Source organism: Pomacea canaliculata, linkage group LG4 (assembly GCF_003073045.1).
Source record: "Pomacea canaliculata isolate SZHN2017 linkage group LG4, ASM307304v1, whole genome shotgun sequence".
In the NCBI taxonomy this organism is placed as follows: domain Eukaryota; kingdom Metazoa; phylum Mollusca; class Gastropoda; order Architaenioglossa; family Ampullariidae; genus Pomacea; species Pomacea canaliculata.
In genome coordinates, this window is record NC_037593.1 from 6,091,026 (window position 1) to 6,117,925 (window position 26,900).

General features: G+C 37.2%; 1 protein-coding gene across 3 annotated transcripts in view; it reads right to left on the minus strand.

The window, feature by feature from the left end:
• Positions 1 to 223: 223 nt before the first annotated feature.
• Positions 224 to 26,900, minus strand: part of LOC112561283 (synergin gamma-like) — a 33,306-nt gene continuing 6,629 nt past the window's right edge. Inside the window, exons 5-20 of one of the 3 annotated variants that reach the window (XM_025233662.1) lie at positions 25,505 to 25,758; positions 24,758 to 24,958; positions 24,126 to 24,320; positions 22,615 to 22,978; positions 22,031 to 22,193; positions 21,210 to 21,411; positions 19,821 to 20,070; positions 19,423 to 19,568; positions 18,207 to 18,236; positions 13,561 to 15,162; positions 11,526 to 11,837; positions 9,575 to 9,669; positions 8,312 to 8,462; positions 8,119 to 8,175; positions 7,640 to 7,731; positions 224 to 6,896 (exon numbers count right to left, since the gene is read on the minus strand). In XM_025233662.1, the coding sequence (XP_025089447.1) occupies positions 6,657 to 6,896; positions 7,640 to 7,731; positions 8,119 to 8,175; positions 8,312 to 8,462; positions 9,575 to 9,669; positions 11,526 to 11,837; positions 13,561 to 15,162; positions 18,207 to 18,236; positions 19,423 to 19,568; positions 19,821 to 20,070; positions 21,210 to 21,411; positions 22,031 to 22,193; positions 22,615 to 22,978; positions 24,126 to 24,320; positions 24,758 to 24,958; positions 25,505 to 25,758 (4,354 nt within the window). In that variant the 3' untranslated portion in view covers positions 224 to 6,656. Of the gene's footprint in view, positions 6,897 to 7,639; positions 7,732 to 8,118; positions 8,176 to 8,311; positions 8,463 to 9,574; positions 9,670 to 11,525; positions 11,838 to 13,560; positions 15,163 to 18,206; positions 18,237 to 19,422; positions 19,569 to 19,820; positions 20,071 to 21,209; positions 21,412 to 22,030; positions 22,194 to 22,614; positions 22,979 to 24,125; positions 24,321 to 24,757; positions 24,962 to 25,504; positions 25,759 to 26,900 lie in introns of all 3 variants that reach the window. The other 2 variants (XM_025233661.1, XM_025233665.1) reach the window with 2 other exon arrangements.

The following is a 26,900-nucleotide window of genomic DNA, read 5'->3' on the forward strand; positions in this document are numbered from 1 at the left end:
TTTGTAGTAATATAATTTCATTATAGTCCTTACTAAATTTTGGTAATGTATATATAGATTTCAGCCTTGGAGTGTTCTGTGAATTTACAGAAATACAATCACTATCACATGTATGCTTAGAGACAGACCAGATATTCTCTACATCATATATAAATTGTACACCTGTATGCAGTAGTATTACACTCATTTACATGGACTGCATTCAAACAAAGGCAAGAGGGCAAACTTTTGTATATGTATTTATTTTAAAAATCTGTGCCACATAACCATAATACTCCCAATCTCAGTTCTACTGGATACATTATTCCACATGCAATTTATCTTATACAAGCAATATTAAAGTTCAAAGCTCTGTATTTCTGCTAACTTTTATAAATGTAAAGAACTTTGAAAAATTTTTGCCTGGGAACCAAAAATAAGAAATAGAAAGTATATGTTGAATAGGAAGACAAGGCCATACCCAACCCTTCACTATCCGATGTCTGATTCTTATCTCTCTGTGTCAATTTTCACAAAGTTCATCTCATTGAAAGAAAAACTATTCCTGTTAAAAACTTAACAAGTAAACTGCAGTCTCTTTGTCACAACCTGTTTAATGGACGAACAAGTACCATACTGATATTTCTGGGAGCTTTTCAGGGTCTAAGTTCTGGCAATAATTTGTCAGGAGATTGATAATTCCATCTTAACCTCTAAAACATCTGATAAAGTCATCTTAACCTCTAAAACATCTGATAAAGTCATCTTAACCACTAAAATAACTGATAACGTCTGCAAGCATGAAAAATAATCTTTCACCAACTGAGTGCATACTTTTAACATTATAAGTTAAAGATGGTGCCAAACACAAGGAATTTTTCACCGTCACTTGCAATGATATGAAAATTGCAACCAAACCCAGAAAAAATGTTTTTATCATCAAGTAAACTTTCACATCAGCACTGATTTTAAGGATACAAGGGAACATTGTGTACCTTCAAATAACAGCATACCCTTTTTCACCTTCACATTACAAGAGTGAACAGCTGTGATTTTCTTAACAGACATCAGAGTACCTATCACATTTCAAATCATCAGTGATTTCATGCATACAGAAGTAGATTTTGACTGTCACAATCATTATCTTAAGTGTACTAATCAACTCTTCACATAACCCCCACATCATAAAACACAGTTGAAACAATTTTTTCCAACATCAACACAAATAAATCTATTGTGGATAAATCTATTGTGAGAAAAGATAGTACAAATCTAAGAAACACATTTCTATTAATGATTAACCCTCTTAATTGTACCCAAAATGAAATTGGTCATTGGTTTGTCACTTCATTCGCCTCAGCAAATACAAGTTTTACCAATGTGCATACCTTTCTATCATGTGACAACAGTAATGCCATAATGATCCTATCATTGCTATGGTGAACAATGTCACAAAGGAAGCCCTCTTCCCATTTTCCCCCAAGGGTAGAATAAAATGTTGCCACATAACTCTTGCACAGGAAACACCATCTTTTAATCTCTATTTTACTACTACTACTGTTGGCTCGCTGGAAAATGGAGAGACTCGTGTTCATTCAGGATAACAAGATCCTCAATACTTACAAGGAAAGATCTGGTCACCTGCCATTAATGTCCCTGCAAGACAGCTTGTACAGTCCTGAAGTGGAGATACACTGGTGCAGCTCCTCAAATGGAGCCCAAATATAAATTGCAAATGACAGCAGCAGTATGTAATGGCGCCTTGAATGTACTTAATTCTGTCATGAAATTCTACATTTATGTTTTAATTTACAACACCTATGTAATGATTGTCCTTTTCTCTGGGTGCCCAGAAAGAATATATCTCAGCAAAACCGGTTTAACGTCCTGTATCAAAATTGACTAATCAAGCAAGATCTACAAAAATTGGTGTATGCCATTTCAATATGTTCAAGATCCCAAAGCTCTCAACTTTTTCTGGATCACAGAAGTGAGCATGTTCCTTTGAAGATGGCAAGGTATGCAGTGCCAGTATCAGAAGGGTAGAGAAGTAAACACAGTCCCCACTTGTTTTCTCATCACCATCCATTCAACACAAATATTGAGCCAGAGGGGAGGGTGGGGAGGTACAGGGAATATGATCCATAACATAAGAGTACCTGTAGGAGAAATCCATTTTACCACAACATCTGGTACATGGTGAGGTTGGCAAGGTAATGAGTTAGGAGTTCGCTTATCTTCATTAACAAAATCATACATCAGCAAGATAGAAGATAAACTTTAAATATCATGGCTTTTACTAACTGCATCACATTCTATTATATAGAGTCAACATGATAACCTTTATGATCTTGTTTTAGTATTGTAAATCAGTCATTAAACCATACAATTTTTTTTAAGTATATAAATGTAAAGAACTGATTCCCTTCTGAATATAACAATTCTTTCCCATAAGCAATCAATAGTTTTCATGTTAATATAACAAATTTTTTAGGTAAGCCAAGCTGTTGACTGGCAGCAAAAGGTGTGCCCTTCTGAAATTGCTATTGCAGTGCATTGTGACTGAGTTAATCCAGTTACAATTTTAAGAAAATTCTTCTATTACATATTGTGTCACCAGTCCGCAACATTGTTTCATATACAGGTCTGGAATTCATATATAGGATTTCCATGTGATAATGTGACTATTACAAATTCTTGAACGATGGCTATTTGTCATCCGTGTTTATTGCTGAACAATATTGCTGAACAGAAGCAAAATAAATATTGCTTTAAAATGTACAAAACCCAATTCCAAAGAGGAAAATGGGTTATCATTTAATCTTCATACTATAGACTTTTGTATAGCATACCAATGGCCAGTGTACTGTCCCCAAATCCATCACCTTTCATTCTAGTACAGTTATCATGTCAGAAACAAAAATATATGCAAATAATTGTTTCTTTAATATATATGTGGTGTGTATAGTGTTGCTTTAAAAAATGGTGCAAGAAATATTTTTTGTCACTGTTGTTGATTTGAAATGGATCAAAGTTCTGAATAACATTTTTTTCAACATTTGTGAAATTAATAAGTAACACATGGGTAGCTTTACTTCTGTCATGCCCTTGGACTCTCATTACCAACTTCCTGTGAAGATGAGGTCACCATATTTTTTGGAGTGACCTGACCCAAGGTAAACTACAAAGATTTTCTTAATACACGACTATTCAGCTGGTGGGACTAATATCTTCAATGCTTTGCAAATTAAGACCTTCTCCCAGTGATGGAAGTACACTGAAATCCGTCTTCTTCAGAGCAAGACTAAGGGGTAATCAGCCACTATTGATGTGAAAGAGAACCCTTTTGTTCATTTGCATCTGTGCATTCAGAGAAAATTCAAGATTTTAAGCCACTTATTAAAGGCATGCATAAAAATGAAGAGATGTGCATCATCACACTTGATGCCATATTGTTATGTGGCATCATCTTGTCCACTGAAACAGGACACAAATAAATCAACAAATAACCTGAAGTGCAAATAAGCAAATCATCATGCAGAGAACAAAAAGGAAAATTAATGTGCCCTTGTGTATTCTCTCACAATCTAAATTAGGTAACTTCAAAATTTGTAAAACATCATGTCAGAAAAAATGACTAGGAGATAAGAGCAAAGACTTGAAACAGATGGACAATGCTGAGAGATGATTCAGCTTCAGGCTTTTATTGTCTGTAAATGTACCACATAGATCACCATCAAACATGATCTTTTCACACCTCTCTTGCATCTGCTTTCTTTTTTCATATGGCAAAGTAATAAACCACCTCCACTGACATAATAATAATAGAACTTGTATATTCCTTTGTGGAGGTGAGCTTAATGCACTATGCACAAAAGATCATAACTAAACAGACAGTTAACCATTCTCTGATACTAGACAATCCAGAAAACTCAATCAAAACTATAAAGTATCCAAGCTTGATTTTGTATATGGCCAGAATACATCATTGCATAAACAAATAATTAGATCAAGCCTTATCGTCTTTGCCCTCCATCCTGTTGTCTCCAAGCATTCCATCCAATCCCCTTCTCTGATACTATTTATAAACCTTACAAAAACAAAAAGAAATGTCAAACTCATAAAAAAGATTGTGATAATTCTTGGTCTTTACACAGACACATCTGACTGCACAATAATGCCAAAAAGCTCAACATAAGCTCTTAGATACAAGTAAGTTTGGGGTATTAAACTGGATGTAGTGACAAGAAGACATAACATCACACAAAATTCAATGATTATGGAATGCCTGGGTCAATCACTCAAACTGCCTGTACAAAAATGCTAAAAATAGAAGTGATCTCAAGTAAATTCTCAATTTTCAAAATATTTCATGTCTAACTATTCTTTCAAATGTGAGTTTTCTTGAACCAGAAGTTGTGTTTCACCAGACTATTGACACTTGACTACAGAAGCAAAATTCAATGTTCACCTGTCTTTTACTTCATTCTTAACTTAAAAAATCAACAAACACCCAAGACTTCCTCAAAGAAATAAAACAGGAACAAGAAATTGCAGGCAATTAACATTTTATCCAAAATATAATTACAGTTATGGATATAAATATTGGTCAAGTAGTTTGCCAGTTTATATAATACCACACACAAGGCCAAACTTTGAGATCATAATATTAGCAGAAATTGATGTTGAACAGTTTGCGTTCAACCAGTCAATCTTACCAATAATTAATGCCCCCCTCCCCGAACCAAAAAATGAATCACTCCAAAAGTAAACTTGTAGCTGGTCCATGACACTTTGTATTTAATAGAGACGTGCGAAATTTAATAAAATATTCTTCAATATATCAATAACATTTTGTGATGATAGTTTTAGCTCTTAGGACACCGTGTTTTTTTCAAATTTTGCTTCCAATTAACAGCACACTCACATGCATGCTCACACATGAGCCTTTCCTTTCTCCATTACAAAGCTCAAGCGGGTGCACAAACACACACCTTTATATGACTATGTGCATGCACATTATGTTCTTGCTCTCAAAAATAAATATGCACTTTATATTTTAATCATGTACACAAATGAACTTGAAATAAAACAACCTCTTATGTATATACAACAAATACTGACACCCCTCTCATCAGTATACACAAATGCAGTCCATCACACATCTTGAATAATTAGTAATTAGAATTATGATGTGCCTTTACTCTGAAATAATTCAGAAGAAAAATATAAATGAAAATACATTATCTATGACTTTTATATGACAATGAAACTCACACAAGTTTAATAATACTTATGTACATGCCGCATTTTCCACGTTATTATGTATGCATCAAATTGTCTCTTGTTAGTGTTGTACATCCTATACAGGTTTTTCTCATTATTATGTGAGCTTATTGCCTTTTCCAGGTTTTTCATGTATCTGTTTCAGATTTGCTTTCCTGACCACTACTTATCTGTTGCATTTTCCTGATTATTGTCAATGCACTACTCTTTTGCATAAAATAATGTACAGATGTAAGACCTCAAGCTAAAAGACTTGTACCAAGTAAACAAAATACTTCAAACTGAATGCATTTTATGGGACTATCACACCAAAAACACTTCTACTGATTTTGTGTGATACAATCAGTCTTTAAGTTTTTCTCAGTAATTATAATGACTGTAAGCATAGACATTTCCAACAATTCCTACTAAATGTTTTATGTCATTGGTTATTATTTTCTCTAGTAAAGAGTTTTTTCTTCAAATGATCTAGTTTTACCAAAGCAGTATGCAGCCTAAGAAACTCACATGGGATCTGATTATGTTGCATGCATCCAAGTATGTGTTGTTATTATTACTATTCTGTGTTTACACTTACAAGTTCTTTGAGCTAGCCTCTGATGGTGGGATTATCTCTATATAAATTAACTTCATTATTATTATTTACAGGATGTAAATATATACAAAACCTACCATTAATCAAGTTTGGAAGGTTATCCTAGTGGAATGATTGTGAGAAAACATTAGATTTCATACATACCAGTTCATTTTAAATGTTCTATGAAAGACACTTGCATGAGCACAGCTGTGGAAATATAAACAGAACAAACGAAACGAAGATCACAAAATTAAGGAGGCACTGTTTACAGGCACCAATAATACCAAAACCTAGTAGAAAGCCATCCATGTGGTCTGACATTTCTGTCATCATTCAGAGTGATGTCATCAATTTATTAGCATCACAAGATGCACATATTATATCTATGACTGTTACATCAACTGAAGGACATGTGAACACAACCCAAACAAAAGCATTTTCTCTGGCATTCATCTTCCAACTTATTTACATATTTATAAGAGAAACAAAAAATAAAACAAGAAAAAAATCCCACAACACCCCATGAAAGAGACGAGCTTTCACAATTAAAATCTTTTTATGTTAAAAAATGGACACAGAGGAAAGGAGGCTATAGGAATGAAAAAAAGTAAAATTACAGAATACAAGAACAAACTGTGTGCGTAATTACAGAATACAAGAACAAATTCTGTGTGTAATTACAGAATACAAGAACAAATTATGTGTGCAAATTTTGGGGGTGGTAAACTGGAGGAGAGAGGAGAAAATAAACATTTACTTTTTATTCCTCTGAAGCATAAAGATTTGTGAATCACAAAGCCTGTCAATCACAGCCTCACAACAGATCAGGCAAGCGGAGAGCTGGCAGCATAGAGTCTACACAGTTGACCCAAAAGTTTGCACACGGTGCATGGTACTGGCGTCCCCCATAGGACAACTTAGCCATTATGTCACCATTGCTGTTTGGCCCTTGTTGATCAACATCCAGAAGACAAACACCACAAGCTTTCTGTTGAGCAGCTGGACCATCGCTCTTAAGCACAGCATAAGCAAAGTTAAGAGAAGTTTCGTCAGGCTGCAAACAAAATTCACTACATTCGATGATTTCTGTAATGAAATTATTTGTTTGCTTGGAAGATCATCCTGATTTAAACATGGATAATTATTAACTAGAATTGTTTTAGAAAAAAGAACTGTAGATGTGATGATAAAATGCCAGTCAGTAACATAAAAGCAGGGACATGTGAAAAGACTGGACGCCAGAAAATGGTTGTCATGTTTACTTTTTTCCCACTTTTCTTGGTTTCACCTTTTGCCACATTCCAACTTTAATAACTCCCTTAACAGTATAGACAGAGCTAAGAAAATTTGCAGGCTGGTTGTTTATACAAAGTTCTTCAAAATCATGCAAGGAAAATTAACAAGGGTTATCAAACACTAAGTTATGATGTTTCAGTTGTAGTTTTTTGTAATTTCTTTACATAAAGAGTTGGAAAAATAATAAGTTATAAGAAAAATAGCATGCCAGCGTGTTAATTTATAGGCATTGCATACCATAACAAATAGCAGCAAACAGATTTGTACTATATAGTCTGCTTATGATGCCATTAAAATATAAAATGTATTGTTCCATGGCAAATGATATTAACTATCAATATATAAATAGAACAGTTAAAAAGCTCTGTGACAAAAAATTACCAAGTAATGCTGTGTTCTCTCTTAAGTCAACCTGGAAAATATACTCCAAAGGCACTACAGATTTCCAAGTTTGTAACTCATGGTCATAATAATGGAAAAGAAATTTAGTCTTGGACATACCAGGAGTGAAGCACCAACCAGGAATGCTGTTAAGTTATTCCAGGCCAAGTCAATATCCTTCAAGCTCCGTTCTATAGTTGGTGAATTGATAGCTGCAATCCAAACATCTTTGTTAATACCATGTTAAACAGCACAAATGAGTCTCATTTATGAAAGGTCACTTCTTATTTATGCTTTACTGAAATAAACCGTAACATTTTGAATAGTTAAGATTAATAACATTTTGTTCTGTCACTGAGATAATCTTTTCTAAGCTTTGCATCATCTTCAGCAGACAGGATTCAGCCAATAAACTTCCCATCCACCAGTTATAAATGACATTTCAGGTTGTGATGCTGCTATCACAGGCCTCTTACTGTAGGCCAAGCATCAAAATGCTGATCAAGTTTACATCAGAAAAGATGAAAATGAAGCCCCCTTGCCTTCATGTCAATAAAACAGGTAAAAACAGGTCACTAAAGGGAAGAAATAGAGATTACCTGTAGTTGATAGTGCTGCTATTACTCTGCACACCACACGGTAAATTTCAATCACACCTAGAAAGAAGAATGGAATTTTTAAAATTAAAAGGGTACTTTTACTACCCAGTCCAGTTAGATGAAAGGGATTATAAATGTACGATCAAGCTTCTTAACTAGGTCACCTTGCTAGTTTGACTGAATAACAGCTCACCTATAATGTAGTCAGTGCCCTGTGGTGAACGTAATACCTCATTGCAAATGGCTGAACTGCTAATGGTATTAAGGATGTTGTTGGCATCATGGATCAAGCGAGAACAGCTTGACAAACACCGCTCCCACTCAAAGGCATAGCGATCGCTACCCTGTGTGATAATGAAAATTTATAATAATAAAGTATTTACAAACCACCAACTCTTGTTACAGCAAATCATATTAACCACATACAAGCACTCATGCATACTTGCCCACCCACACCCCTAAACACACACAAAAAGGAATGTTAAAGTTATGACAAGATATCAGAGACACTTTGATATATTTATATATACACATCATACAAGAAGATGCATATGCCCTCACAATACCCATATATGGTTACAAAAAATTAGGAGGTTAGCCTCAGAATGGTAACCTAAATTAGAGATGGGTATGAATTAGATCTGAATTAGAGATGGGTATGTGTGGTGGATGGATGGGATGAGGTGTGTGCATACTAGTATCAGTTTGAGAGGTCCAGATATTGGAGGAAGGATAATATCATGAGTCTGCAGATGTTTATGAGATATGCTATAACACATCAGCTGACAGATCATTCTTCTCTTTGTTCTTCACCCAAGCAGCAATGCATCAGCAGTAGGCACAGAGAAAATCCCTACCCCCATCTGTCCACCAATACCACGTTGAAATCTTTCTTCTCATGCACTAGTTGTCGGCACAGAATCCATTATATATGCTGCTCCTTGTCTTTACACCCAAAACGCAGGTACAGGCAGATTATGTTGGAGGGGAATATATATATATGTGTGGTGGGTGGTAGGGTGTTTGCCTAGGATAGTCAACAAGTGAAATCTAAAGATGATAGGGTGGAGTGAGAGGTCAGAGAGACGTTGGAGAGTGACTAAAAATAGAAAGCTGCTGGAAGAGAAAGGGAGAGAAAACACAATGTTAATAAAAGTGGATTAAACTGAAAATAAAAGATTTTGGAATAGACATGGAGTCAAAAAGATAGAGCCAAATGGTTCAGGAAGAGAAATGGACAGAAAACAAGACTTTCCATATCAAACAGAATTATGCTTCTACATGAGATCCTTAAAGATCCACACTGTATAAAGCATACATTTCATGCAAGTAAAATCAGTTTTTTGAAATAGGGAAAACAAACAAAGTCATGTAACTTGATTCTTGTAAAGTTCACTCTGTTTGGAGAAACCTGGTTTGAAATAGTAAGATATAGCGGAGATGAAGAAATACTAACCTCTGCCTGTCCGTCGATGTTGTAACGGTCACCAAGTATTGGTACTTGACCAAACATACCTGATATGCCTGGGCCTGTGCTGGTCCTTCCATTTCCTGGAAGAAGATGTTGAAGTTTTCTTTTAAGCGATGACATCACAAACAATTACTGGCGGCAAGCACTTCCTGAGGAAATTGTTTTCACTCAGTCTCTTTGACTCAGCAGGATTTCTCTTTTTTTTTCTTTTTCAGTTCATGTCAACATCTTGTACACCTTTAAAATAATCCAGTCAGATGGTCATGCCATGCCTTAATGTTGAAAGATGCCAAAACTTTACATTAGTCCAAAAGCTCCATGTATCTCCAGCATAAGGGGAAAAATATTTCTGTTTCAAAGTTCTGTGTATCTAAAGCTGATAAATTTATATCTGGAATTTGCCATACATTGAGAACTACTACAAGAATGAATACTTATTTCTAGAATACTTTGTAAACAGCTCTTGAATCAATAGTCCTAAAATTCGCAGTTAAACACAAGTGACCTCGCAACAACTGAGCACAGCTAAATTGTGAGGGGGAGGGAGTGATGAAAAAAACTTTGCTTAAAAAAAGAAGACAGAGAAATCATCTTTAGTTGAACATAAATGCATCAGTGGCAATTACAAAAATGCGCCCTCACAATGTGATCCTTTCACATCTTAAAATTCTACATCTGAGAAATTCCACAAAGAGTATTTACGGCAAGCACACTGTTTCTGTCTGCGAGGTTCTGTCAACTCCAGCAGACAAAAACAGTAGCAGCTTGTGTAGTAGCATTTACATAGTCAGCAAGCCCTTTTCAGATCAATAATAATAACCTGCCCCCTGCAATTAATAGCCTGTGTAACATAAGCACGAATTCCTTCCGTGAAAGCAGAGCAACACAAGAACTAGTCAGTTTGTGGCTCAGCTGAAAGAAGGCCAGGTCTCTGTACCAAGATAATCTGCAGCCTGGTCTTTTATTTCTTCCTGCCCTGAGATTTCACTACTATGACCATCTCACTGCTGGCTTGGTTCACTGATAAGACTGTCTACATGCAAGCGCTTGGCTGTTTGTGCTAGGCATTCACTTGGCTGTGGCTATGAAGTGCAGTATAATACAAGCTGGTGAAAAAGTCCATTAACCATCTGACCCACAACATCTGTGGCTATATGCGACTATGTAAAAATGGCTGCCACCACAGGATAAAGTATTTTATGGGAAATTTTTTTCTTGTTTTCTTTCTGCATCTGGTAGACTGATAGGTAACAGCTTGCTCGCAGGACAAAAAAGACTGAATGAGAAAACTGCATTTGCAAAGGGACTGAGTCATATTTTTTGTGTGCTTTTATTAGCATGTAAGATAGCTTGAAGGCTATTTAAATCCAAGTTTCTCCATGCACACATACACAAACAAAATCAATTCATATAGTAACATGAACATGCATTGCAATGATTAGTTCCCCCACCAAAATAAAGATCAATTTACACATGCAGTCAGTACATTTCCTAGATTGCTGTGGATGAAAAGACTGACTTCCACGTTAAATAAGCTACACAGAAAGTTGTCTCAAATTTTATTCAAATTCTGTAAACTGATAATGCTCCAGTAATGTGGTCATCTATGAGAGCTTAGCAACACAATGCATACATGAACATTTAAGAGCAGCTTTACTGAAGTATCATGGAAGATACTAGGGTGGGGGTGGGGGGAAGAGAAAGGGGCACTCACAGAAGCTGACAGAAAGAGGTAAGTTAGAAAATACTGGGTGTGAAAGAGACAGACACTCAGACAGACAAAGATATGACAACAGACTTGACAAGGAAGGAAGAAGAGGAAATGGGAAAAAAAGCAAGATAAAAAAATGAAAGGCAAGAAAAAGAAGAAGCAAAAAAAAATCAACCACGCGAAAAAGAACAACACCAAGCTAAAACTAAACAGACAGTTACTTACTTGCATCATCTTCAATATCCTCTGGCTCCATATGATCACTGCAAAGATCCAAGCTATCAAGTGATTTTGACTCTGCAGCAATATCTCCTCGTCCAGAGCGTTCAACAGCACCAAACTCCATGCTGGAAACAGACTGACTGTCTGTACCACCATTGTCAGAATCACGGTGTGCATCAGCAGGTATCCGAGTGGCAGGTAGTTCCAGACTTGAGATGGACTGGGAATCTTCCTTGAGAGATGAGATCCTGTGAGACAGGCTGTCTGACTCCCCTGAGTCAGGAGATAAGCTGTGGCACCGAGTCTCTTGAGTTCCTGGCAGATGCGATGAAGCCCCAGACATTTTTAATGAATGGCGTTCTACTGTAATTAGTGCCTTCACTAATATTTAAAGCGTTTAAGGTTCAAAGTTCCTGGCAAATAAAACTTTAAATAAGCAGACACAAACATGGGGAAGAATGACAGACAGACCAGCAGGTGACTAAGCAGATGGTTGTGTTATCTCCAACATCTACTAACAAACGTGTTTCTATCAAATAATCAAAACAATAAATTTCTGTTATCAGCAACTGCAATCTACTCAATCTACTAAATAAAATATCTACAATCTACTAAATACTGACAAGATCATGCTGTATTATTATCAACAAACCTATAAACACCACCTTCTTATCTCTATTGATCTTTTTGTTACTGAAATGAAGATAGAACAAAGCAATGACAATGAAATAACAATGATCTCAAAGAAAATAAGAAAATATGAGTAAATAATGTAAAAGATGTAGTCTTTAACTCTATGCATCTAAAAATTTATAGATCAACAGCTAAGCAGATAGGTATTTTTGACAGGCATGATTAGAACAATGATAATGGGCAGAAGATAACAAAATGGCTACTGTATTGGTGTTGTGTCCAAGCCTGGAGGCATTGTTTGTTTGTTTTTTGCAAGTGACTAGAGCTATATCATGGCAACAAAAAGTAATCTTAACTTTGTAAACAATATGTAAAAGAGTGGGTAAAGTATAAAAAGGAGTGGTGAACCCCCAAAAGACCACCAACAAATCAAAAAACCAAAAGACAACAGTTATCAGGACATAAAATTCCTAAAATCTGATGGTCTGATGGTAAAGTCCTATCCTACTTAAAAACGTAAAGACTGCTGACAATGGGATGGACCTGAACAAAGAAAACAGAATTTTCTGTAAAAAAAAACCTCACAAACTGCTGGTGGATACACTGGAGCTCAGGACAAACAATCATAACATGTATCACACTAAAACTTTCTTTACACCATGGACTAACTGGTGGTGGTTCACCTCATAGGTATCCTTGCGTGGCATAGGTGTGTCCTAACTTTAATCTAGCAAGGACCACCTCCTCCCACTCAGAGGATGACAAGAAGGTAGGCGGTCAGAAAGACAGGGATGGGGGGGTGGGGGAATTGGTGTTTTACGCCGTGCCAGCAACTGAGGCTATATTACGGCAAGCAGCCAGCCCTGTAAACAGATGCCACATGCAGAGAAAGAACAGAGTGCCCGAGACGAGAAATGAACTCTGGGCAGCCAGCCTTCACTGTATTGGTGACAGGCGCTAACCGTTGCACCACCGGACCGCTACAGAGAAAGACAGGGAAGGGTAGCATGTAATTTATTTTGGCCCAGAGTGTCCCAGCAGCATTGCCATAGGGACTGAACGTAGGCTGTAGGCAAGAAGGTAGGTTTACAGTCTGATGATGTCAATGACTGTAATTTGCCTGAAGACTGACATGCAGCCTTGGCAGCTTAGTCTGAAGAAAAATATGATCTTTAAAACTTCCTTCCCTGAAAACCAAAAGGCTACAGGACTACTTTTACCTTCTTTTTTTTTTTAAACTGTAAAATGTTGATCCCCCTCCACCTTCACAAAAAAAAAAATAAAATCATCTAATGCCTAGATTCTCCTCACCTGCCCAGCCTCCCTACCCTATAAACACATATCATATCTACAAAGTCTCTGCTCAACCGAACCTGAAAAAAAGTAAAGGTATATTTTTACTCACCTTTGGATGCCCTGGTGGTCTTTGATATGACAGAAGATGTGTATCTGCTGCTGGCTGCTCCAAAACCAAAGGGACTGTACACAGTTGTGGGAACCGGCTGGTGCATCATGTCGTCAAGGTCATATCCACGAGAAATGCCATATTCATGCTCATCATCATAGTCTTCGATGCTGTCTAGAGGTGGTGGCCCTGCATCATCCCCATCTGAGGAAGCTCGTCGGTCTTTGCTTCCACTTCTGCTTCGCTGATGATGGACAGAATCAGCATGGTGGGCCTTTTCTTCCGGATAGACATGTTCTGAAACATGCCTGGAAAGCTCATAACTGGACAGCGTAGCAGGGTCACTGCGCACCTTGAAAAGACCTAGGATCTCTCTTGTCTCCAGGTTTTTCTTCTTGATAGTTACAACAGCTGACTGGTCTTTGCCCACATAAGTCTCACTAGTGTGTCCTTCACTTGACACCGAAGAGCCCTCCTTAGTACATGCCGATTGTAAACTCTCAATTCCATCTGTGATTGGAGTATGAGACACATTTTGTGCAGGGCTCCCTGGCACTGCAGTAGCAAAGTCTGCCCAGTCATCCTCCATGTTTTTGTGCAGAACTGGTGCTGAACTGTTGCCACGAATAGATGCTACAGGAAGGGTCCTATCAGCTGCATGTTTTTGACGGATGGGAGAAGGGGACTGTAATCCTGGCAAAGAACTGTCTCCTCGAAGTGATGATGTAAAATAGCCTGTTTCAAACTGCACGGACATAAAACCACTTTTTTCTCTTTCACATGTTGGTGAATTTTCCTCAGCCATTTCAAAATTAGCCCAGCCATCTTCTTCAGCATCTTTTAAAGGAAGTCCTGCCCCAGCAAATGCTTTCTCACCAGATCCTGATGAAGTAGAACCAGCAACACCAGAACTGGGTGCAGCAGGACTAGAGAAGTCTGCCCACTCCTCTTCCTCCACCTGCTCTGAATGAACGCCAGGCTTCAAGAAAACAGAAGAGTTATTCTGATCACCTCTCTGTTCAAAAAGAGAAGGCTGATTAGAAGTCAACCCCCTAAGAGCTCCATATTTATCTTCCTCACCAATAAGAGGCATATCCCCAACTGATCCTGGTGGCACTTCTTCTGGAGATGAAGCTGATGCAAGTTGCATAAATTCACCTTTCTTTGAAGTGGGACTTCCAGCTGATTTAAAATCAGTGAAATCATCATCACTGGTCATAGCTTGTGGAAACGATCCTGTAGGTGGGCCAGCACGATTCATCATGGGTGGCAAAGTGGGGATTACAGGCGGTACAGCATTTCTTGTAGCCTTCATTTCCTGCTTTGATGCCATGACTTCCTGACCTCTTGTCGTTATAATGCCTGCAGAGGTAGAACTTCCAATGTCCCCAGCATTACACATACCAGTTGACTTTTTTGGAAATGGGCACTGCAGAGCGCTGTGTGGAGTCTGAACTTCACGTTTGCGACTTATCTCTTCTACATAGTTTTCGAAGGCTCGTATATCCTCATTCTCTGATTGTTCTGATGTACTGACCTGACTGAGACTGTCGTGGCCATCTGTAAAGTCATCTTCATCTAAGCTGTTTGGTGTGGTATGACCTGAATGTGTAGACATGTTGCAAGAATGAGTGCGTTTGATTCTTTCACTTTTACAGTTAAGATAAAAGTTTCTCAATGTTGGCCCCATAAAACTGTCTGTACTGGGAATTAAAAATAGCATTGATAACAAAGATCATAATAGAGGCCTTTAAAGAAACAAAACTGTTTTAAATGAGCATATCAAAAGGGTGTCACATTATTGCAATTCTAAGTTAATGTGAAACCACTTGAATCAAGACTGGTATTTGTGAACTTGAAGCAGATGAAACTGATAAAAGCTGATAGGAATATCCTGACTAATCATTCTGAAATAACTTTAATGTCAAAAATAATTCCAAAACAAAAAATAGTCAATGTACTGCTTGTAAAACTACACTATGACCATCCAGCAGCAAAGCATGTAAAGTTGGTTTCTATTCTGGATGGTCTGGATACCTAGGTGTTCCATGTATTAAGGAGAAAAAATAATTTACAAGGGGGGAAAAAGGAAATTTTCAACTTATATTTAATAGGGTTTCTGCTGAGCAGGCCATTACAAGGATTGCTGGTGTCTTTTCTAGTCTTATAGAACTAATAATAATATTGTGTAACCTTGCCAAGTTTTTATATTTAGCAACAAAGAAAAGAAATGCTACTCTCCATTAAAAATATTCTTCATCTATTGTGTATTATTGTATTATATATTTTCCCTCTAATATGTTTTACATTTGTCTTTTTGAACAGGCCCAAGCTAAATAAACTATTTGTATTCATATTCTAAGAAAACTAAGGAATAGAGGATGAAAATCATTGACTGAAGCAAAATTATTTAGCCTATCTTAGCAGCCAGAAATGTTAATACTTATGAGTTAACACTATCAAGCACAAACATTTCTAACAAATGACTGAAATGAATGAATAAAAGTATCATAACCACCACCATTATCCCTGCTGAACATCACATGCTGTCAGTTATGTCCCCTGTTAAACACTGTTTCATGCTGAACATATTGTGCTGTTTTGTACCCTGTTAGACGGACATTGTCTCACCCTGAACATAGCATGCTGTCAGTTATGTCCTCTGTTACACATTGTTTCATGCTGAACATATAGTGCTGTTTTGTACCCTGTTAGACGGACATTGTCTCACCCTGAACATAGCATGCTGTCAGTTATGTCCTCTGTTACACATTGTTTCATGCTGAACATATTGTGCTGTTTTGTACCCTGTTAGATGGACATTGTCTCACTCTGAACATACCATGCTGTCAGTTTTGACCCCTGTTAGACATGCATTGTCTTGTGCTGAACACACCATGCTGACAGCAATGACACCCTGTTAGAAAGGCACCATTTCGTGCTCTTCCTTCTTCACATACTTTCATTAGACAATTCCTTTTGCTGAGGCATAGGTCTCCAAAACCACAAAGAAACCAAGTCCTTGTCTTATTATAGACATGCATACAAAGTGATAAAATATTGCTAAGTAATCTGAATTTCAGTCAACATGTACAGCATGTTGTATTGTCAGAGGGACAGCAGATTGTTATATCGTTAAACAAATTACAAGACAGACAGACAGGTAGACAGAGAGAGATACCGCACTTAAAATGCTTTAGTAGAGGAAGTATGCATGCTTTACATCTATACATTCTGAACGATAGGTACTTGCTTAATATGCTCTATATCAATATGTAAGGATGCTTTACACCTACACACTCTAAACCATCTTGAATCATATGCTTCACATCTGCCACTATTCCCCAACACTGGAACCTTGGTCACTCCATGACTTGGTGAAGATAATCTCACAGATCAGACATTCCAAACCACCAGATATGTTAGGTAGACATAACAAGCCTTACACAAAAGGGATATTACTACTTATAAGCTCTCACCAAAATAAAAAAAATTTCAACAAAATATAGACCAACCATACTAATCAGGAAACCATTTTTTCAAAAGCTAAACTGAAATGTAAAAAGTTCTAATACTAATGGAAAACAGTTTAAGAAAAATCGAGAGAAAATACCGAATCTTTATCAGAAGAAAAACAACAATACGTTCTACTACACAATAAAAAGTACCTTTTAAAAACTAAACTCATATAGTTAAGTGATCACCCCTCACAAAAATAAAACAAACTTATGAAGTACACTGTGCACTCCGTAAAGGTGTTCATACTCCTTCCACATTGTCTCTCTTCTCCTATTATTTTCAACTACTCCTCACATGATGATGAAAGACACCTACTTTTCCAATGTACTCATGTTAAAGACTTAAGACATAGATTCCTGCCTTTGATTTATTTAACTCACCAATCTGTCTTTACCTTCTCAGCCTTATTCAATGACACACCACTTATTGCTTCCCTAGCTAGATATCTTTACCACTGTTTTTAAGCACTGTAAAACTATATCAGTAGCTCAATAAAGGCAAAATATTTTTCATATTGTTACACTCTAATGATACAACTGTGCATGCAAACTTTTATCAACATGATGACTGGACCTGTAATATTTTCTCTTTAAAACTGTGTGCACTGTGCTCACATCCTGTGTTGGTGAGGCCACATGACCTAAGCAATAAATTTTGTTCATTTGTTCATTATTATTTTCAATTATTTGACTGATCTGTTTCTAGAAAAAAAAAATCAGAGATTGAAAAGCTAGCTACGCTATCTTTACTATAACATAAGAAACCAGCCACAAATTTTTAACATATACATCAAACATGGCCCTTTTTAACTTGTTTCACCATGATAAATAGGGGAAGTATGTAAAGATTCATAACAAGATAAATCCAAGATTATTGTAGACCTTAAAAGGGTATTTTGGAGTGTCAAAGCAAATTAAAAAAAAAAGCTCAATAAATAAAACCTGAGGAACTCTCTCCCTTGTATTCAAGAGTGATTACTAGTAATTCTGTTACCAGTTACACGGTGAATCAACCAAGCTTCCACATGCAAAGGCAGGACTGATTAGTAACCTGACAGCATCAAGCTTTAGATGTAAATAATTCTTGGTAAACAAATTGGGATGCATAGTGGAAACTTCATGGCTTACGTGGTATCTTCAAAGTAGAATGAAAACCCACTGCAATATGCAAATGAAAAGAATCTTCCTTGACAAGTGCTTTATGCTGTTTACAGACCGCCTTTACAAGACAAACAACATTTACATAAAACAAACTGAAGAAATGAGAATAGCTTAAAAATAAAGTAACTGCATATGCACAGCTGAAAATCAGGTTTAGGGTTAAGAAACAAGAAAACAAAGTGACAACATATTACTAAGAAAAACAAGCAAACAAAAAAACTAGCAAATCAACAATATTCCAAAGTATCTAGCAGTGCTACCGATAGCTTTTGATATCTTCTCCACAGATCCCCTACTATTGCAACTATGACATATCTAACATTTCTCCTACCAAGTGTCTAGTGCAGCCAGTTGCTTGAAAGGATATAACCCTAAGAGGAAGTGTACATCATGCAATAGACAGGAAGAACCCAACAATCACAGAAAGCATTGTGTCTACACCTGTTGTGACTCTCTCTCTCTCTCAAAAGAAAAAAAAAGTTTCAAGAGCTTTTTGATTTCTAAAAATGTGACAAAACAGGGCTTCTTTGACTGGTTTAACATCCCTTATGTATGATAACATATTTGTCTTACACAAAACTCAAGTTGCAACTGCTTGAGTCACAGTCAAATAGATGAGACTTAAAACTATTAAAGCTTGTTCAAAATAACTTTTACAACAGTTTATGTACAGGCCACATGAAAGGAGGACACCACTGAGTGAGCAAGAAAACACACAAACTGATAATTTTTTTCTTAAAAAAAACCAACAATATCTGAATGAAGAAAAAGTCTAAATTTTAATATAAACTGCACAATTAAAAGATGAAGATATAAGTATTTATGAATTTGTACATGAATTTTCTATTTTTCTATTGTAAACATTTTCTGTGAAATCTAACTGACAGAGCAATACAACAATTCTAGGCTACCAGAAAATTAGTTTGCTCATCTCAAATTCAGACCTTTACAAGGTGCTATGTAGGGTGAGAAAACCATTTTTTGTAAATCATCCCAGACACACTCAACAGAGACAAAAGTCATATAAGACTACAGAAAAAGAAAAAAAATCACCACCATTATCAACAATGCAATAAAACAAGAATTAATAAAAGAGACAGCAGTAACAAGACCAACACAAATAAACTGACATTTCTATTTCCTGTTTAAAAATGACAGTCCCTGAAATTCCTTATGAACCTACCTGTGGAAGAATCACTGCTGCAGAAGAAACTGCGTACATTGGAAGCATACTTGTCCTCTGTGGAAATACTCTCAAGCTGCTGTTTGTGAACATACTGTTTCTCCATGTACAAAGTCTCCAGCCTTTCAGCAGCTGCAGCAGGAGCACTGCAAAAGAAAATGCCATAATTAAAAACTTCAGCATCAGTAGCAATATTCCGAATGCTAACCACAGTTCCAATATCTTCAATACTACATACATTCATTTTAAACTTTTGAATGCTTCATTAACATAGATTATCTGATTTTACAAACTGTCTAGAAGGGTACACTGAAAAGTTTTTGCCAAAATGCCTTTATTTAAAGAGTATTATTTTTAGTGGTCACGTAGTCTTGTTTTTGTCTGACAGACACACTTACCTTGGTAAGCTGTGATCTGTTTTGACAGCTTTGCTTCCAATGGTGAAATTAACACAGTTTTTTGAAGGTGAAGTGCTTGAGACTGTGGCTACTGTTAACTGTGGCGAATTGGATGGTGCTGCCTGAAAATCTGCAAAGTCATCCTCTGTTTCTTGCGGCTCTGTTTGTACAGGAAGCACAGCAGGAGATCCAGTTGTGACTGTGGTTTGCACAGGATGAGGAATGTGTGTTTGACTTGGGTAACTGCCATCTAATTCAAAACATAAAAATATGTTTAGTGCCTTAATCCTTGCTGTGATATCATTTAAGGAAAAAGACAGGCATAATTAGCAAAAGCTTCCAGCCCTCTCATTGGCTATAATCTTGATGATGCATTAACTCATTTGAGGCAATTTGTCATGCCTGTAATAAACTTGCAAATGATGGCCTAACATTATAAACATTTGTCAGAAAAATTATAAAGGAAACCAAAACTCTCTGTGCTTTTGTGGTCTGGAGGATTGACTATTGTAATTTCCTTTTGGCTGGCATTTTGGCATATCTTCTTGATAGACTTCAAAGGATCTAGGGTGTGTCTGTTTATGAATATATGTATAGATGTTAGCACGAAAGTTTATTTAGAATTGGCCTGTTTGCTGTTTTCTTACTTGTGAAGTCCTCTGAGCAAATTATTTTAAAAAAAGCACCATGTAAATGCACATTATTATTATTATTAATAAAAGCATAAAGGAAAGCAATCTTTGTAAATTCTGGCAGGAAAACCATTTCTGCTAACATGATTCACTTCCCTTTACATTAACATCCTAATTCCCTTGGACCACAGAATGATTGGATTAAGTGTGCACTTTCCCCATAGTGTACTTGTTCACCACCTACTCATTCTTGATGGTGGACCGATCAGAACATGTTTATGGATTGTATTTTATATAGAGTAGCTGTCTTGATAAATGGTAATTTCTATGTGATTTGTGCCCATTGTAGTGCACTTAATGACTTTTTGAAAATGTCCTTTCATATAGCTTGCTCAGGAGCAACCTACAATCCTAGCCAAAGAAAAATGGTCCACTGCCTTGGGGAAATCTTGGGAAAGATAAAGATTAAGGAAGTAAACCCCTACATAAAATCCTTGACATGATGCTAACATAGCATCAGCGGCGAAGACTTTCCATGACAAAAGTACCAACCAATGCCCAGCGCTTACATGTTCTTGACCAGGCTAACCCATCGGCTGTGGTTCACTTGATAATGCCCTCCTCACCAACACAGAATTTAATCTAATGTTGGCTGTGACAATACTTACATGAAGTACTACCCCCTCCCCTTTAAGAGAAATAAATTATTATTTTTATTTCATGAGGTGTAAGAACTGTGAGTGTCAAAGGAACTTACAGCTGGCATGACTTTGTGGAACATGCTCGGGTTTGTCAATCATTTCTTGGACCCTGGTGCCTGGTGAGATGGGAGGAGCACTAGCAGCAGAAGTGGAGTTATCAGCCATGTTTGACGCATGTACTGAAGGTTGAGCCAAGAAGGGCACCGGAGCCTGGGGGCAACGTTTCAGGATGTCAAGGGATGTCACAGCAAACTGGTTCTGAGAAAGCAAATAGATATAGGTAAAACATTAAGCACATACACTCCTAAGGAGTATGTTATACTGACAATTGTCCTCTTACAGCTTCGGGTTTAAATCACACAGATTCTGTTTCTTTTCTTACTATGGACCTAAGCTCTGGAATTCATTGCTCTATGATGCTCATCCTCTATCAGCCTTCAACTTGAATCAGCCTGACTTTATGAGAACCTGTTCCAATAATGCTATTTGTAAATGTGACAAATGTTTGGTATGGAATGAGTATGTAACGACTGTCATGGCTGGAAGGCAGTGTTTACTGTGCTTTACAAATGGTGAACATGGCTGAATGAGTGTGCCTAGTACCTGTAAAACTGGCATCTTATAAATGCTGGTCATTATTTTTATTATTACATCCACATATGTATATGGAGGCACATACCAACTAGTCTTTCAAACAATGTTACAGATAACAATTTAACACTCAATCAGTCAAAGGATCAGACATCACATATACTTTCTGCAGCACATAAATTTGATAAAGCCACAAAAGATGTAAGTTCAACATAGCTTATATAATACTTGAGTTACAACTGGCAGTGACCTATGCAATTATTTGTGCATAAAGTAAGGTATGTACCTGCACAAGGGCTATAAGAGCCAGCAACATCCAGAGCTCTGAACGGATCAGCTGCCCTGGTGTTTGGGTATTGACCAGGTTCCATAGCTGTCCAAGCTGTTCCCGTGGTAACTGACTCAAAAGAAGAATTGGGTACAGGCGTGCAGTGATTATTTCCTCTCCCCTGTTTAGAAAAAAACAAGGATGTTGTCTGGTTTGAAAACAACAACAGACAATTTGCCAATTCTACAAGTTTTATCATATGATAAGGTTTCAACACCCTTTTAGTGTTATCTTCAAGTATAACAAAGAAACAGATCAGTTTACATTGCTTACAAAAGTGTTGACATGAAAGATAACATTTTTCCAGTTTTAAATGCAATAATACCAGTCTGAAACACAATTTGTCACATTCAGTTTGCTGTTAAGATTCTAGGAAAAACATCAATTCCCAAGAACATATGCAACAAAATAAAGGAAAAAAACTTCTGCTCATTAATAGATTGTCAACAATATGGAGGAAGAGCAAATTCCCCCACCACTATGAGACACACCCCCAAAACAGCATCCACAGCAACGATCTATAAGAATCTTTGATGACCTACTCTGAACAGGCTTCGAGGACTTGTCTGTACACAACAGGTAAATTCTGTCCTGAGTCGCAGCACCATTCAGGCAGTGCTCTGCTGCTCTTGAGACCAGTCCCTTTTGTCTGATAGTGGTCTGCAGAGAAGGGCTGAGCTTGAGTTGCAATAGTGGGGTGGTGGTGAGAGGCAGAAGGCAGGGAAGTAGTGAAAGATTGGGGTAGACCAGCAGAGGGGGGATAAGCCGCTTCCACATCATGAAGTGCAACTCCTGCATGAGAACCAAGATGTGCAGAGGAAGGGACTGTGGCGGAGGAAGGAGATGGTGGCAGTGGCACTTCAGGTGCGTGGTTTGATACTGTAACTGGCACTGTTTTGGAACGTGCTGGAAAAATGAAAACATTTAATCTTCTTGGCGTTACGTTTATCCATTCTTAAAAAAAAAATGAGCCAAAATATTGCCATTAGATGACAAAACATTGCCCTGAGCAGTGCTTGGATGTAATGCTATATCTGGATTGCAGTCAAGTCATTCGAGTGCCACTCACAGTTAACTAATTTTACATAAAATACCAACTTCAAGTAATGCTTGGGGATTACGCCAAGGAGGTTAAAAATGCAACAAAGGTGTCAAGTCCTATGATTAAGGTAAGCAAGAAAGAAGGTAAGTGGGGTTGTCAGGGGGTGGGTGGGAAGGGTTTATTGCACACAAAGATGATAAGGAATTTGTTTATTGCAGCACTAGACTGTAGACTACTAAGTACAACCTGATGGTTAGACAACTGAATTAGAGCTATAAGGAAAATGTATGACTGTCACGACTCCAGACTTTAGAGCCAAATTATTGTTAAAAGTGTTTTATGCAACAAATTTATATTAGACTATTTTATTTTAGAGTAATGCATATCTCTTGACTACCCACCTCCACTTGCAAGCATATGCACAGAAATATGTATGATAGCATCCATGCAGTCGCATGTACAAAAACAAGAATTCCAACTCCTTTTACAGTTCACCATTAGCCCACATCCTACCCTCCCATAAAAAAACTGCTGTCTAGTTTTGCTTTCAACTTGTAAGCAGGTCTATAAGTGTCTTCGGAAATGTTTAGCATTTAATAGTTCTTCTCATACAGCAGTTTTATACATAATTTTTAAAAGTGACTGTGGTATCAAATTATTTTCAGATCGAACTGACAGGGTTCCTGTTGCAGAAATAAACTGTTTTTAACTCCCTGAAGCTCTCACTTTTTTGCTTCTCATCCTGACTTCTTGTTATATCATGTGTAAATTATAAGCCAATAACACAGCACTGTGGAAGACTGAATGTAAAAAAAAATTTTCTTTGCCCCTAATAATCCATGCCACAATTACTTTCAATAGTTCTGATTGATGGTCCTACCTTGTATTTGTCTGACCTTTATCTTTTTTTCTCTATTTACATTTTCTGTTTTTGAAAACTACTCTTTGTATTTCTCTTGTATGTTTTGCCTACAAAGCCAATATAACACTTTTGCACTTGTTTATGCTCACACTGGACCACAAATAGGCCTTCAAGATCTTCAGTGCTTGTCCATCTTCGTGCATGATCACTTTCATGAAACACAGGTGCTCGTCCACCATGATCACTTCCTGTTCTTTGCACCTCTATCAATGAAGGTTTGTGGAAGCCTTTTGCTTTCTGAGGGGCTTTGAGGTCTGAGCATTGCATCATCATTGACATGAGGTCTGTAACAAACATCACACAAACAGCACACAGACTTTTTATCAGTTACAAACTGTTATGACTTTCTTGATTTCTTTATCTGAACCCAGCTAGTGAATATTTTTTATGGCAAATAAACACAAATGCATGTAAATGTACTCTCTTTCTCCCTTAGAACACACTCACACACAGTGTATTTTTGTTCAACATTGTTATAAACAAAATTTACAGAATTTACAATATTTTGTGTGTGTGTGGGGGGGGGGGGGGGGGTGAGAGGAGATGTATTAAAAAAGAAAGTGAGAAAACTTTAATTGTGAGATATGTGACATGCAAAACTTCAGAATAAATAACAGTCAAAGAACTACGAAAAGTCAATTTACGCGAAATACCAGAGCTATCTACCTCATTATTAATGAAAAAAAAATAAGCCTTTAAGACTACAGAGGCAACTGTTTACCTTTTCTCTCTACAGTTTCTCTTGGTAAATATTTGTGATCTGCTCCTGGAGCTGCTGCATTATTTACAGGACTGCCAGCAGAAAATGAGGAATGTGAACTTGGTGCAGGTTTATACTGCAAACTAGTATCAAGTGTGGTGTTGGGTAGCTGGGCAGATGTTGATGGTCCACCAAGAAAGTCTCCAAACCCATCATCTTCATCTTCTGGCACAGAACATAATGCTCCTAATGAAAAAGCACTGAACAATCTGTAAACACCTGAAGTTAACTTAAAAGGATTTTCAATAATTTAAAAAACTATAGATGAGGATGACAGAATTCACAATTGTCTGAAAAGCAGCCAAAGACCAGGTGGAAATATTTATTAATGTTCTATGTTTTCTACAAGACAGAATATCATTCTATAGTGAACTACACATTTGAAAAGGCCTAACATATGTGACCTACTGCTGAACTAAAAACCAGGTCTACAACAAATTATGACTAAAACTTTGAAAATTTGAAAGCTGCAAGTGTTATGTCATTTATCAAAGTTTGGCAAGCAGCATGACTAAGAGATAATGTCATGCTTCTAAGTTTAGGAAAGTCAAAATATGTGACTTCCTTTCAAACTTTCTGTCTGGCGCAGATATACCCTGCACAGCATCTTATAACACCATCATGTTGTGTACTATCTTGTTGTATTAGGTTTATAATCAGATGCCATCTACTTTTCTTGCTATCTGTAACTAACATTCAGGTGTATACCTGTAATAGGTGCTGGTACACCTGCTGACTGAGGGACATTTGAACCCTCAACGATGTGGCCAGTACCACTGTGATGACCAGGATGAGATTTTTCTGTTTTCCCAAACATATTCTCTATCAGCTTGTTAGCATCTGCAACCGGGGCTCCTGGTTTACCAAATTGTCGCAACCTCTGTTGCTGTTGTTCAAAGTAACGTTCTTTTTCTGTCTTCAGTTTCATTGGCCCTCTGGGCGACTGTAAGCTTGTCGGTGACCTATTAAAAAAAAAACTGAAGTAAACATAATGTATGGCAGGGAGTCTATATGACCAAATGCTGGCAAGTGCTAAATTTATTGGAGCATAAATATTTTTTTTAACATCCACAAAATTCTACGCTAGCATTAAAGAAGCTGTGAGACACGACTACACTGATCTATATATATATATGTGTGTGTGTGTTATATATATATATAAAAACATATCAGGCAGAAACTTGATGTAGGCCAGTTTACATCTTACTTCATTTGTTTGTGCATCAGAGGCTGATGATGATCATGACTTTAGAAAAAAATAAATAGAATAAAATTTTTTAACAAATTTAAAGGTCTAGCATCAATGGCGATGGATTTGGAGGTGCCTGATGAGGCCAGAAGTGTCTCACACATGTAAAGCATACCTGAGAAGGAATTGGTGTGGACATTCTGATGAGGGGTGTCTGTTTTGCTGCCCTAATGTGCCTGATCTCAGCTGCATAAGTTCAATGGGTGAGGGTGAGGATGGGTGGTCAAGGGTAGTGGCCTCCCAAATGGCAGTATTGATGCCATGGTCATTAACAGTGGCTGCCAGTGGCAGAATGAAGCATGATTTAGGTCTTCATGGGATTGATGGTCAGACTGAAATTGTCACAGCACCGAGAGATGGTTCACCTATGACTGCATCTTGAACTTGATACTGGTGTTTAGAGTACAGTCATCAGCAAGCAGTAGACTCCTATTTATGTTCACCTTAACTCTGCTCACTGCCTGGTATCTGCAGCCTCCATAGATCGAACAGTTTGCTGTACATTTGATATCTGATACCCAGACTCTCTTTGCAGTCATAGAAGGCATCGGTCATCATGGCAGAGAAGACCATACTGAAGAGTGTTAGGGTGAACACTGCTTAAAACCACTGGTGAGAGGGAAGGCTGTTTAATTCCTTTCTATTTTTGAGGACTATTACCATCATCCCATCGTGAAAGTGCCGGACAAATCTAGTGAACTTGTGTGGGCACCTAAACTTTTCCTTTATCTTCCAGAGGCCATCCCTGCTGATTTGGTCAGGTCAGTGAAGGTTGTATGGAGATCACGGTGCTGTTCTTGGCACATTTTCTGGAGTTGGCAAGCAATGAAGATCATGTCTGTGGTGCCGCTCCCA